The 14543-nt window shown below is 42.2% G+C and overlaps 1 protein-coding gene across 7 annotated transcripts in view; it reads right to left on the bottom strand.

Annotated features, from left to right (window-relative positions):
- Nucleotides 1–14543, bottom strand: part of HECTD4 (HECT domain E3 ubiquitin protein ligase 4) — a 178414-nt gene that overhangs the window by 39625 nt on the left and 124246 nt on the right. For all 7 annotated transcript variants that reach the window (XM_087424193.1, XM_087424199.1, XM_087424200.1 and 4 more), the window contains exons 45-52: nucleotides 9958–10061; nucleotides 7741–7902; nucleotides 7477–7625; nucleotides 7134–7213; nucleotides 4958–5121; nucleotides 4059–4296; nucleotides 3113–3249; nucleotides 2515–2641 (exon numbers count right to left, since the gene is read on the bottom strand). In XM_087424193.1, the coding sequence (XP_087280319.1) occupies nucleotides 2515–2641; nucleotides 3113–3249; nucleotides 4059–4296; nucleotides 4958–5121; nucleotides 7134–7213; nucleotides 7477–7625; nucleotides 7741–7902; nucleotides 9958–10061 (1161 nt within the window). The remainder of the gene's footprint in view (nucleotides 1–2514; nucleotides 2642–3112; nucleotides 3250–4058; nucleotides 4297–4957; nucleotides 5122–7133; nucleotides 7214–7476; nucleotides 7626–7740; nucleotides 7903–9957; nucleotides 10062–14543) is intronic.

Below are 14543 nucleotides of genomic sequence, written 5' to 3'. Positions count from 1 at the left end.
GATAGTTTCATTAACCTTCCTTGGGGGACCCAACCACAGGAGGCTGATCTACCCTCACAAGAGGTGGTCCCTCGGGCACCATGAATCATCTCCCTATCATCCTTTGAGCCTTTGCCACCACTATATTGAAAGAGATTGTATTTGAAAGGTAAATGTTTTATGTCTAAATTAATACAGTTCAGATGACTGGCCATGGCCACATGGATGGATCCCAAGAGAATGCCTTGGCAAGACGTGTGTCAGGGGCCGTAGGCACTTCCGGGTGAGTTACGAGGCCAAGAGTCATCGGTCCAGCTCTGGTCCACAGGCCACCTTTGGATAATCAAATTTTCCATGTGCTGTCTACACTTTTCTTCCTCTGAACTGGGAGCAGAGGAGGAGAAGGCACACTTGGCCACAGACATTCAGGATGGCTCTTGGACCAAAGGGTAAAAGAAAAGAAAGAAATCCTAATTTAAGCAGAACCTAGGTAAAAATAAAGGCATGGCAACTAAAGATCACGTACAAAAGCTTTCCATCTCTATACTGTAAAGTCTCTTCCCCCTTTCTTACTCTCTCCCAAAGCAGTAAGCAGCATCAGTCTCCCTGATCACAAAGTGCTTCATATTTCTAAACTTACCCCTGCTCTTGCCAAGTCAGCCCAGTGTCAGCTTAAACCACATTGTTAGAGAAGCCACGTTAGATTGGGCTACCCTGGTTACACACACTGTGGCCTCTGGACCCACATGCGGCACAGCCCTCACCACAGTGCAGTTTGCTGTTTCATTATCTGTGACCCGCTAGGAGGGAAACTCTGAGAGCAGGGACCATTCTGTCTTGTTCACAGAAGATTCCTTATTCCCTAGCACAGGCCTGACACCTGGGAGGTGTTGCTGACTGTATGAATCGAATGACTGAATAAAAGCAAATGAAACAGAGCCCTGCTAACTCTGCAAACCAGTGCGTTGACTGCCACTTCAAGGCCAGCAGTAATGAATCTGACACTACCTTTATTAAGTGAAAGCCGTCTGAAAACAAGATCAGTTCTGCAGTCTGATGTAACACAAAAAGGGCATTTTCTTTCAGATGTTGAAATTAAATGGAGAGGAACAACTTATCTTTTTATCTCTAGGATCTACTATATCAGATTATGTTGCCCCTTTGCTTAAAACCTCCCAAAGGCTTCCCATCTTACAAAGAATAAAATCCACAGCGCTTGCTGAGCCCGACGCTTCTCCCCGCTCCCTCTCACTCATTTCCTGCTGCTCCTCACCCTCTCCTCTTCAGCTACACTGGCTTTGCCTTACTGCTGTTCCCCCAACACCCACGTTCATTCCCACCCGAAGATCTTCCTCATGTTGCTCCCTCTGCCTGAAACTCTTAAGAGAGAAGAGAAGAGAAGAATATTAATTATCTGCCCTGGAATTTGGGTCAGCAGCTGAAACAGGGCTCTGATAGGAGCAGGAAGCAATCACATCATGTCATAGGATGTGTGGATACTCCCAAAGGTTAAGTATAAATGAGATCATTCCACTCTTACAGGTCTTAGTTTTGGGGATAGAAAGCATGAAATGAAAAAAATAAAGTTAAAAAACGCCATATATACGTATGTGTGTGTATGTATATATATATATACTGATTAGTCCTGGCACCAATATGAGAACAAGGAATTACTCATCCATCACTGTATATCTGGGACTCAGCATATAAGGTGGCCAAGAAATAAAGGTCTTTTGGCAGCTTTTCTCTTTATTTGGTCCTAGTATCAGTCACAACAAAAGTTAAAAGAGGAGAAAGACTGCTGACACAGGGACAAAAACTAAACTTCTTATACCATCTCTGACTGCCACAATGTTGAGAAAAGGCATTTCTGTGTCTCAAAAAAGCCGGTATTTCATAAGATAAGGAAAAGCCTTAAAACAGAAATAAGCTATTTGCACTTAAGACTCACTAACAATCCACTGTCTGGGGTCAAACGTTGCATTATTCTTTGCTGAAGAAACCGTGGCCAGTGGGAGAAAAATCTCACCATCATTATCACTGTGACATTTAGAACTATATTAAATGAATGCTTACTATGTGCTAGGCACTGTTCTTAGCAGCTTTATCTATATTAACTCATTTATTTCTCATATCCACGAGGTGGTTACCATTACTGATTCCATTTTAAAGGTGAGGAAAGCCCAAAAAGGTTAAGTAACTTTCCCAAGGTCACACAACTGTAGACAGCACAGCTGTGACTTCAGAGCCCCAATGATTTAACCACCAGGCCATCCAACTTCCCAGTATAACCATTCCAGCTTCATTTCAGCAGCCCATCAACTCAAAACTCTGAGTTAAACTAACATGCAAAGAAAAGTCTGGCAATGAAAGCAAAAGACCGAGGAGTTCAATACAGGCACAGGAGGAAGACACTGTTAGGTCTGGCCCAACCTTAGATGAGCCCCTCTTTCCTGATTTACACCCTGTGTTTCATCTAAACAAATCTCTTCAGGTCATGATGGGAGCTCCTTAGGAAAACATAAAGCACCTGACCTAGCTGTAAAGCGCCCTTTATCTGGTCCAGGCCCGATTTCCGCTCTGCTTCATTGCGGAAGCGTCTTCGGATAGTAGGAAAAACCTTGGTCTCCCATGCTTTCACCAGCAGGGCATAGTGGTCCTCCTGGAAGGAGAAGGCAGACTTATGAACAGAGAAACAACTCCTTACTCAGGCATGAGTCCTTCCCAAACTTACAGCTCTCACCCCATGCGAACACCAGTAGTAGAAACACACCATGTGGACCACCAACTTAATATACCCTCAGATGCCAGGGGAGGCAACAGCTGAGCTGGGGCAAACTCTTCCTTTCCCTCTAAAGCCATATAAGCACTTAACATGATCCCCAACTTTACTGCTGAATTACTATCAAAGTTCTTCATTTCTCCAACACTCTGCTCAGTACCGGGCAAAAGAGCCCAACAGATATTGCTATTGATGTGTGGGTTAGAAAATGAACACTCCAGAGTCACTGTTCAAGCACAGTGACATAACTGAAAGTGGAAACAACTCCAGCCTTGCACACTCAGACCAAAATCATTCCTCATGGTTTGTGCTGGTCACCAGGGAGCTAAGTGGACGCTGCGGGTCTCTTACCTGTGGGATGTCATCATCATCATCGTCATCACTTTCATCATCTGCAATGGGAGGTGGGTGGGGGTCTGGGCCGGAGGTGATGAAATTCTCATAGCTGAGCTCTACTTTGTAACGACAGGAAGTGTCACTGTCATATTCTGTAACAAAGCACAATGACAGTGATTTCGAAGCAAGAGTAGGCCGAAAAATCATGCAATTCTCACTCTTGACAAATCAGACTCTCTTAATTTGCATGATAGAGAGACTCCTAGTACTTGGAGGGATTTTAAGGCTCAGAGCCAAGGAACAACTAATCATCTATAATTACTCTGAATTCTACAGTTTTTATGGGTGTAATTCCTTCAACTCAGAGAAGAATTTGGAAAGTTCTTCATCATGAGAAAGAATTAAACAGACTCTTAAAACAAATGTTGCAAACCAGGATCCCAAGGGCGGAACGTGGCCTGCAGATAACTCTAGTTCAGGAAGCTCGGTTTTATTAAAAAAAAAAAAGATTCAATTTGATTATGAAATTGTTCAAATAATCAGGAAAGCTTTTTTAGTGCACATCAATACATCCACTACCTGGACTCCACAATGAGCATTTTATCACTCTGATGAGCTCAATTTTAACGCTAAAATTTAAACAATGATTAACATTTTAAAATTAGGAGATTTCATAAAAAATTCTGGGGTTTTCAGCTGTCTTATCAAAGGTAGGCAGTCTTTCAGGCATGCATTTCCTTGTGGCAAAATTCCACTGGCACTGAGTAGCGGCAGGCTTCCCGTATGCGGGGAGTGCATTTCTCAGTCTGCCATGCTTCCTCCTGCTCCCCATTTTCTTTCATCAGGCCTGTTACCCCATTCCCAATGGGCACTCGAGCGTGCCCAAGTTTAAAGGGATTTCTGAAAATAACAGCATTCGCATTCCCAGGAAGCAGTGGGGCCCTGGGAGGAGGTAGCTTACGTTGTTGAGCAGTGGCCACAGCAGCAATCCGGCATGGTGGTCCATGAGTGCCCGGGTCTGACGCAATACTGGTGCCAGCATCATTGTCACTGTCAGATGCCATGGCAAAGGGCAGCGCCTCAAAGTTAGCACTGATCTCTTCTGCCAGGTCAGTGCACAGGTCGGCGGCGTTGCGGTGGGCCTGCCCTTCGGCATAGGCAAACGGGCGGGAGCCAAAGTTAGCTCGAGTCTTCGTGTTCTGGGAAGGAGACCAAATAAAGGATCTGAAAGGACTTCGGTTTATTTACTTATTTATTTTTAACACCCTGAGGTGAACTTCACTAAACATCAAACCAGAAGAACGGCCCCGGCTATGGGGCAGCATGTGAAACCGGGCAGAGGGGCTGGTGTACCTGTAGCACAGGCTGCACGGAGCTCTGCATGAGCCAGCCCTGCCCACCCGCCGCTCACCTCCCACTCTCATGCTCTGTGCTGCTCACCCACAGTGACCCTTCTTGTTTCCAACCCTGTTCCTTTCTACCTGAGGCCACTGCATATGCTATCCCTCACCTGGAACATTCTTTCCTCCGATTTTCCTAGTAAAGACCAGTTATATTCTAGACCTGGCTCAAACACCACTTCTTCAGGGTAATGGAGACATGATCAGATTTGCTTAGTAGTTGCTTCCATAACGTCTATGATTTTCAATCATACTGTGATGGTTAATTTCATGTGTCAGCTTGACTGGCTATGGGGTGCCAGATTAAATATATTTCTGGGTGTGTCTGTGAGAGTGCTTCTGGATGAGCTTAGCATTTGAGTCGGTGGACTCAGTAAAGTAGACCGCCCCTCCCAATGTGGGTGAGCATCATCCAAATTACTAAGGAGAATTTGTTTTCCTTCCCAACAAGATAACCTGCCTTTTTCTGAATGTGAACCACAGGCCACATCCCACCAGAGACGTCTTCGAGATACGGAGAGAGGCGCTGCCCACAGTATGTGAAGTACACGCGGCCCTTGGCTGGCTGCCCTGGAGGAGGCGGAGTTCCCTCGGTTCTCTCCCAGCCAATTCCTGCCACATCACCTAGGGCAGAGAACAGGAAGGAAACACTTTCTTTTCCCCTCTTATTGACTATTAAATAAACTTCCAAATTGCAACCAGTGTCACAGGGTTGCAATTGGCTATCTTTGTTTTTATGTATTTATGCCACCAGTTACATCTGACAAAGTCATAAAGTAACTTGTTGTATTTAAGTAAATATAACGTAACTCAATAGAAATCAATAATTTTAAAAACAGAACTCAGAAACTACTTAGAAGAAGAAAAACGCCTAGTGTCTGAGTTAAGTTAGTTACCACAATTACACATTAAATTTAGCCTTTATTTTCCTGGCAGCCAAGACAAAAAGGGAAAAGCCTGGGTATGATTTTTTAAATAGAGAAATATAAGTTTCTCTCTTTTGACACATGGAGGATTACTTATGGCATAAAGGTAAAAAGGTAGTATTTTCTCAGTAAGTATGTGGAAGATTTAGAAGTGGTCTTAAAAATATAATTTAAAACTCAACCCACAATGTAAACTAAAGGTACACCATTAAATCTTATACATATTTAAGGCATTTTTGTAAGAAGCTAAGATAATATAAGTCAAGCTGCTTTCTGATGAGGCGACTAGATACTGAGAGAGAACGCAGAGACCAAGAGGAACATGTCCAGTACATCAGCGCTCTTATATGGGCTGCTCAGGCAAGCTGCTAGCATATATCTATTGTTGTAAACTCCCGAATAAGTGCATGAAGCTCTGTGATTCTTGATCTCAGAGTCTCATACGCTATAGATACCACTAGCATGGGCTTCCCAGTGGCTGCGGACTTGTCATGGTTCAACGAGTACCTGCTGATGAATGGACACCGGAAGTGTTGGTACAGAGGTTGAGATTCTGTTGTTTTAAAAAGTGAGTTCCCAATTCCCACACAGACACATTAAGAAGAGGGGAGCATGTGTACCTGAGGTCCAGTCCAAAAGTTTTTGAAAAACCAAAGGGGGATCAAACAAAACAACAAATGATAGCAATAAACAAATAAAAACCCTGACTATGGTTCCTCTGCCCTCCCCCACCCCGCTTTGTGCTTAAAGCACTTAAGCAAGTACTCAGCTGAGATGTCCGAATTCTGCTCCATAAAGTAAGAGAGAAATAACTTTGCCAGGACATTATTTCCAAGTCACAACTTGACCACAACTGAAAACACTACGCTCCCTGGAAAAGTGCAATTTAATAAGCAGTTCCCTATAGAGAATAGTGATGGTAAAATTACCCCCAGACAGTTATAAGGGATTATCTATTAAATGGAGTGACTTAGTGTGCCCCATCTAAGCATCCTGGATCATCTATTACATGCAACAATTTCAGTTTTATCAGAGATGATGTTAAGATGTACTGTCTGAAAATAAGTAGCCAATGTGTTTGGCCGCTTCTAATGTCAAGAGGACAATGCCTTTATTTTGTTGCTACTGCTGGAGCAGGTAGGACTGATCCCAATTCATCCACTATACATATCGAGTTACTTATATGAAGGTTACAGAAAGGGGAGGAAAAAGAAGGAGGGTTTTTTTTTTGTTTTAATTGAATTGACTATCTACGCGACTGAAACATCTAGAAAGAATTTTGTTGAAGCTGGACCAGATGTTTAGGCTACCGAGAGCACAGTCCACAGCATGTACCTAGCGACAATGCATTTCGTGAGTGCCTCATGGCTAGTGGTAGAGTTCTCTTTTTTCGAAGCAATTTATCTGCTCATCAGCGAAAAGCTGATGAAAGACCAAACTTCAGAGAGAAGCAAAATCTCAGATTTTTCTAATGATGGAGGAATTCAAGTAAATGTGACTCCTAAGTTATCAAATGGAGGCTCTAATTGATAATGGCCTCACAAAATGAGGTTTGGTGTAAACTAGGGGACAGCAACGACAAGTACTTGGTTTTCACTAAAAGACAAATTGCTCATTTCCAGTGCTAAGTTTATTTAATTTTAACCTCTTAAAATAACACCTGGGAACAACAGAAATACACAGGGTAAAAAAAGCTCCCACTGCACTCACCAGGAGAGAGAGTCACGTCCAAGCGAACACTCTTCCACTGTAATAAACTGGAGCCATTGTAGTGCACAGCTCGGCCGTTGCTATGAAAAAACCAAGGGACGTCAAAGACAAGGCTCATCGGCCAGAGGCAATCAAGTAGTGAACAGGCGGAGGGGTTTCAGTAGCATGGGAGTAATTAGAAGAAAAATCCTAAGAGCTGTTCTCTTTCCCTAAACATGAATATATTTCCAACTGGTATTTTATACATTTTTGGGGGTAGAGATTATAACGATATTACTTTAGTATTAAAACATTCACACCCACTACATTTTTTTTTAAAATAACAGCGATAGTAGCCACTTACTTATGGAAAAGACAAGTGCCCACTGGATTAGTCCAAGCCCCATCTCGTTTCTCTGCTTCTGTAGCAAAGCCAAAGGAAACTATTGGTCCAGTGTCGTCATCAGTATCTCCATAGGAAACAATTTCAATTTCCCAGTAAAAAGATGGGGCCTGAAGAAACACCAGAAGTGGGCAATCAGAGGGCTCAACTTGGGCCCTTAAGCTTGCTTTTTCTGTCAAGTTTGAAGGAAAGAGGCAACAGACAGTGTGTCATGTGATTTCTCACCTGAACTGGCAGTGGTGAGGTGGCATAGATAAATGTGCCCCGGGGCAGACCGCCCCCAGCACTGGGGTCAGCCAGGAAGGTGACAGAAGTAAGGTGTGATGAGAACATGCAGGCTCGTACAGGCGGAAACACTCTGGAGGGGCTCCAAGTGATCTCTTTGGGCTACAATGGGAAAAAAACCCTCACTCAATAGAATTGCAAACACAAATTCCTTTACTCTCTCAAAGAAGAAAAATAATTTTTATCTAATGGTATTATAATATAGGTATATATATACCTTTTTTTTAAAAAAGCATATTTTTTCCCCAAAGGAAACTTTTCTTTATTTAAAAAAAGGCAGTCTCTTTTCCTATGCCAAGTCCTGCTCTGTAGAAACAATGACTTTAACTCTTTTAATTGTTAATTCTGATACTTACCTCTATATTTTTCCTTCTGTGCTTATAATGCTATTTGTAATATCCCTTTAAGACATCATTTATCCTCTATTATGACAAACGAGGTTTGAAAATTCCCACATATCTATTCCTCTTTACAAATATATACACATACAGTCCCTCACCCCCTCAAACTCCCAGGGTAGTTACAGAACAGATTTTAGTTTAATCAGTAATCAGAATTTACATTGCTATGACTTAATATTCAGCTCAAAGCTAAGAAAGAGTAATATGGTTACACTTCCTTTTTATTTTTTCAGGTGCATTGCCTCATTTTTTTCACTTTCATAAGTTTTAATAAATCTAATCATAAAATTAGATCAAAATAAAAAAATCTAAAGAAAGAACTGACAGACACATGTAAAGATTAGCTCTAAGGATGTCTGGATCACTGTCAGGGTAAGAACTGGAGACCATGTAGATGTGCAACAAGAAAAGCCTGAGTTGGCAAACTGAGGCACAGTACATGCTGCACTATGAAGTTTCCATTGGCTGACACAGAAAGGTACTCAGCACCTATGGAGGGGTAAAAGCTAGGTAACAAAACAGTACGGAGAGCTGAAATCCATTTTTGTTAAAAGAAAATATAGCTAATACATCATATTAATATGTTGACAATGGTAACTGGAGACGTTGAGATTTCAGGTGACATTTTTTTCTTTTACATATTTTTAACTTTTTATTTTGAAACAATTTCAAACCTACAGAAAAATGGCAAGAATACAGCAATTTTTGTATACTCTTACCTAGATGCACTGATTTTTCTTTGAAATATAATTCACATAATATACAAGTCATCCATTTAAAGTGTAGTATTCAATGGTTTTTAGTATATTCACAGAGTTGTGCAACCATCACCCCAATCTAATTTTAGAACATTTTGTCCTACCCATTAGTAGTCAATCCCCATCCCTCTCTCCCTCAGCCCCTGGTAACACCAATCTGCTTTCTGTCTCTATGGATTTGCCTGTTCCGGACATTTCACATAAGTGGAATCATACATACGTGGTCTTTTGTGACTGGCTTCTTTCCTTTAGCATAATTTCAAGGTTTATCCATATTGTAGCATGTATTACTACTTCATTACGTTTTTTTTTTTTTGCTGAGGAAGATTCGCCCTGAGCTAACATCTGTGCCAATCTTCCTCTATTTTGTATTTGGGTTGCTACCACAGCATGGCTGCTAATGAGTGGGGTAGGTCCACTCCCAGGAACCAAACCTGGGCCACCAAAGCAGAGTGCGCCAAACACTAGGCCACGGGGCCAGCCCCTTTACTTCATTACTTTTTAAGGCTGAATAATATTCCATTACATGGATATACCCCATTTTATGCAGTCATTCCTCAGTTGATGGACATTTAGGTTGTTTCCACTTTTCAGCTATTATGAATAGTGCTGCTAAGAACATTCATAGATGTACCAATTTTTAACATTTTGCCACTTTTCCTTTTTAATCACTCTCTTATTCTCTCTCTATATATACTTATTATTGTGAGATAGGCTATAGATCTAAAATTCTGAAAAAGTTTCTTTTTCTGTTATTGATAACATAGAAATTATTTACAAATTAATGAGTTCTGCTCCTCTGCTGTAAGCTTTCAACATTCAGAATGTCAAATCAATGTGCTTTGACATTCAAAGACGACAGCATGTCACTGCAGAGCGCACACCTCCAAATGGCTTTGCCAATGCTCAATCTGAATGTTATTAATGTGTCGCTCGGCATTCTCCAGTGTTGCATGCTGCAGACGGGCAGGAGGTGTGGTGCGCTGCAGAGGGCTCACCTGTCTCCGGTCGGCCTGCAGTGGAGGTGGTGGGGGCCGAGCGCAGTCCCGGTAGAGCATCCTCAGCCGTTCACACTGCACCTCCACAACTGCTAGTCGCTCTCCTGGAAGGGGATACACTGAATGCATAAAAAGTCCTACAACTCCCAAGAGGGCTCCAACTCTTTTGGAGGGAGCTACTACATGTAGCTCAGCAGCACAGCAAGGCGGTCAAGCTCTGGGCTCTGGAGTGGGGCTGCCTGAATTCAGAATTTGGCTCCATTACCCAGTATTTACCACCTCACTTCCAATATGGGGGAACAATAGTACCTGCACCTCACAGGGTGGTTGTGAAGATGAGATAAATGACACAAGTAGAGTCTTTAGCCAAGCCCCTGGCACAGGGCAAACACTCAATAAATGAAAGCTATTATTATCATCTAATAAATGAAGGCTATTATTCTTACCATCTAAATTGATTTTTTTTTGTGTGTGAGGAAGATCAGCCCTGTGCTAACATCTGCCAATCTTCTTCCTTTTTTGCTGAGGAAGACTGGCCCTGTGCTAACATCCGTGCCCTTCTTCCTCCACTTTATATGGGACACCGTCACAGCATGGCTTGCCAAGGCATGCATCTGTGCACGCCCGGGATCCAAACCAGCAAACCCCAGGTCGCCGCAGCGGAGCGCTCGCACTTAACCGCTTGCGTCACCAGGCTGGCCCCTCTAAATTGATTTTTTAAAAGTCTAATACCTATTGAACATCTGCTATGAGCAAGGCACAGCGCTAGATGTTGGGGAATACTAAGATATATGAGCTGGGAGGAGAGATAAAAGATGTGTACATGCATACACATATACAACAAAGAACACAGTACAAGGCTCTAGTATGTTATTATGTGATATAAGGCACAGACACAGGCACAGATGAGTAAGCGATGACTTCATTCCAGGATCCAGAAAGGTCTAATGGCAACAGCATTAAATCAGATCTAAGAAAAGACAGGATTTCTATAAGGAGAGATGGAAGGGAATTCTGGGTGGCTTGGCACTATGAGAACAGTCGAGTCAGATGTCTCAGGAGTACCATACATGACACACAAAAATTAGTTCAAAATAGATATAAAACCTAAAAAAAGCTATAGCTAAAACTATAAAACTCTTAGAAGAAAATAAAGGTGTAAGTCTTCCTGACTTTAGATTAGGCAATGGTTTCTTAGATGTGACACCAAAAGCACAAGCAATGAAAGAAGATTAGATAAACTGGATTTTATCAACATGAAAAACTTTTGTGTTTCAAAGGACACTTTTGAGGGGCTGGCCCCGTGGCTTAGCAGTTAAGTGCGCGCGCTCTGCTGCTGGCGGCCTGGGGTTCAGATCCCAGGCGTGCACCGACGCACCGCTTCTCTGGCCATGCTGAGGCCGTGTCCCACATACAGCAACTAGAAGGATGTGCAGCTATGACATACAACTATCTACTGGGGCTTTGGGGGAAAAATAAATTAAAAAAAAAAAAAAAAAAAAGACGGACAATACCCGTGTTGGTTAGGGTGTGGGGTAACTGGGGCCCTCACACATTGCTCACGGGAATGTAAAATGGTGCAGCCACTTTGGAAAACAGTTCCTCAAAAAAGGAAGCAGTTCCTCAAAAGTTAAACATAGAATTACCATAAGACCCAGTTATTCCCTCCTATATATACCCAACAGAACTGAAAACGTTATGTCCACATAAAAACCTGTAAATGAATGTTTACAGCAGCATTATTCATAATAGCCAAAAAGCAGAAACAACACAAATATTTATAAATTGATCACTAAACAAAATGTGGTCCATCCATACAACGGAATGGTATTCAGTCATAAAAAGTAATGAACTACTGATTCATGCTACCACATGGATGAACCTTGAAAACATGATGCTAAGTGAAAGAAACCAGACACAAAAGGCCACATACTGTATGATTACATTTATATGAAACGTCCAGAACAGGCAAACCCATAGACAGAAAGTAGATTGGTGGCTGAGGAGCTGGAGGGAGGGGGATAATGGGGAGTGAATGCTTAATAGACACAGAGTTTTTCTTTTTTGGGGGAGGGAGAAACATTCTGGAATTAGCTGGTGGTGATGGCTGCACAACTCTGTGAATATATTAAAACCCACTGAGTTGTACACTTTATTATTTTTTTTTTAAAGATTTTATTTATTTATTTGTTTTCCCCCCAAAGCCCCAGTAGATTGTTGTATGTCATAGCTGCACATCCCTCTAGTTGCTGTATGTGGGACGCGGCCTCAGCACTGCCGGAGAAGTGGTGCGTCGGTGCGCGCCCGGGATCCGAACCCAGGCCACCAGCAGCAGAGCAAGCACGCTTAACCGCTAAGCCATGGGGCCGGCCCTGAGTTGTACAGGTAAATTATATGGTATGTGAATAATACCTCAATTTAAAAGAAAAAGATATCTTAGGAAGAATAAATGTAGTCTAATAAAAGTAAAGCAGAGAGTTTATTTTGGGCAGTACCAAGAAAGACATATTGACTTAGACCATAACTATAGACACCTAGACACCTAATACAACCCAATGATAGGGATGAGAAGGTGACAGGAAAGATGAGGAAATTTAACAGAGAGTCAAAGTGGAGGCAAGAGGGAGGCCAGGCCATGAGCTGTGTGTCCAGTGTCCTTTATTTACACCTGGGGGGCACAAGTCCAGATCTGTGCTTTGCAATAGACAAATCAAAGAGGGAAACTATTCAGTTTCAGGATTCATGGAGCCCATTACATAAACGTAAACTAACTAGTCATAAAGAGCCCAGCTATTTTTAATAAACACTTTGTAATTATTTTTGTTTAAATGATTAGTTATTCTGAGATATGATGAATAATATCTGCAACGATATCCTTATAATCAACCAGTAACAAGTGTCATGAGATACTTCACTGCAGACAGGTGGAATCAATCCAAATAGTAAGGGAAAAGCAATTCTTGGGGGGGGGGGTGCAATTTGGCAGAGTTGAGGCATATTTGTCTCGAGGGAGGCTTAATGTAAGAGATTTTATAGTATCTAGTGTGAGCATAAAAAGCTCCTATACTTTTAACTCAAGAAAGAAAAGACTGGGGGCTGGTCCGGTGGCATAGTGGTTAAGTTCTCACGCTCCACTTTGGCGGCCCGGGGTTCGCAGGTTTGGCTCCTGGGTGCAGACCTACACACCGCTCATCAAGCCATGCTGTGGTGGCGTCCCACATACAAAACAGAGGAAGATTCGCACAGGGCCAATCTTCCTAACCAAAAAGAAAAAGAAAGAAAGAAAGAAAAGATTGATTGTACTTTGGCCATAAGAAGAAGTAACCGCCAGAACTGGCTGTAAACTCATTCCAATCTGTAAATGACAACTTCACAGTAGTAGCTACGCTTAGGAAAGCCAGCCTCTCAGTGAAAGCTCCACACTCCCGACAATCAGCCACTCAAGTCGTAGCTTCAGGAAGGTAACTGCGATGACAAGATGCAAGAAGGAAAAGTTCAGAGAATAATGCAGATGTCTAAACACGAGATAAAAAGCACCTGACTTAAGGAGTTGGTAGTGGAAAAGAGCAGGAGAGGGACAAATTTCAGGAGCATTTCAAAGGAAGAATCAGATATGGCAACTGGCTGGATGTGGAAGGACAGGGAGGGGGTATCATATTTGACTCAGTATTTGAGTGTCAAAAATAGTCTGAGTATTATCTAAAACAGGGAAGCTGGAAAGGAGAGCTTATTCCAGAGTGAAAAATGACTGTAGTTTTAAATGTGGTATATTCATGAGCCTGGCGGGGGAGGGGGTTCTAAGAGAAATAGCCGCCAGGCCTGGATCTCAAGGGGAGGACTGCCCACAGCAGAAGCCAAGAAAGCACGGGGGAGGGCAGACAGGCAGAGAAGCGGGGTCAGGGCAAAACTCTGAGCAGTTTCTTGAGGTCTGAGGGCCACTTGCGTCACAACTTTCCAGGCCCACCCTCAACTTTCGATTCTGACTTTTGGGTGGAGCTTGGAAAGCATTTTTAATTTGCTTCCCAGGGACTCTTAGGAACTTTTGAAGTCTGAGAGCCTCTGGCTCGGGGAATGTGTACATTTAGGAAGTAGGAAGAAGAGGAAACAGCTGAACCTGGGAGATTCTGGCTTCTGTAAGAGTGTAAAGTAAAGTGGAGAACTCTTTTGGTGTCTACACGCCTTTTCCTCAGTTTCACAATCTGCTTCCTATGCTATTTCAACCAAGGGATCCAGTTAACTTCTCAGGCATATTTCTTGATGGGAAAAAGCTCTGTAGTGCTTATCTTCCTAAACCAAATGGAATAAGGTACTCTTTTCCTTGGATTAGAGAAGCTACGAAATTTAGATATGAGTGAATTAACGTTACGATGGCCAAGTACGCCACTTAATTCATCCCAGATGAAGTAAAATAATAGAAGGAACTCATTGAAATTTTTTTTTCATTTTAGAGAATCAATATATTAATGCCTGTAAATTTCATATGACGTTTTCACATATGAAATAAAAAATCTTAATACATTAAAAAATAAAAACCAAAGAACTCTTTCTCCTCTATCCACCACCTCGAATCTCATTTATTAAACACC

Source organism: Ceratotherium simum, chromosome 35, assembly GCF_057802395.1.
Source record: "Ceratotherium simum simum isolate JZ-2026a chromosome 35, ASM5780239v1, whole genome shotgun sequence".
Classification (NCBI taxonomy): Eukaryota; Metazoa; Chordata; class Mammalia; order Perissodactyla; family Rhinocerotidae; genus Ceratotherium; species Ceratotherium simum.
Note: the sequence above shows the minus strand (reverse complement) of the source record. Positions and strands in the feature narration are given on the sequence as shown.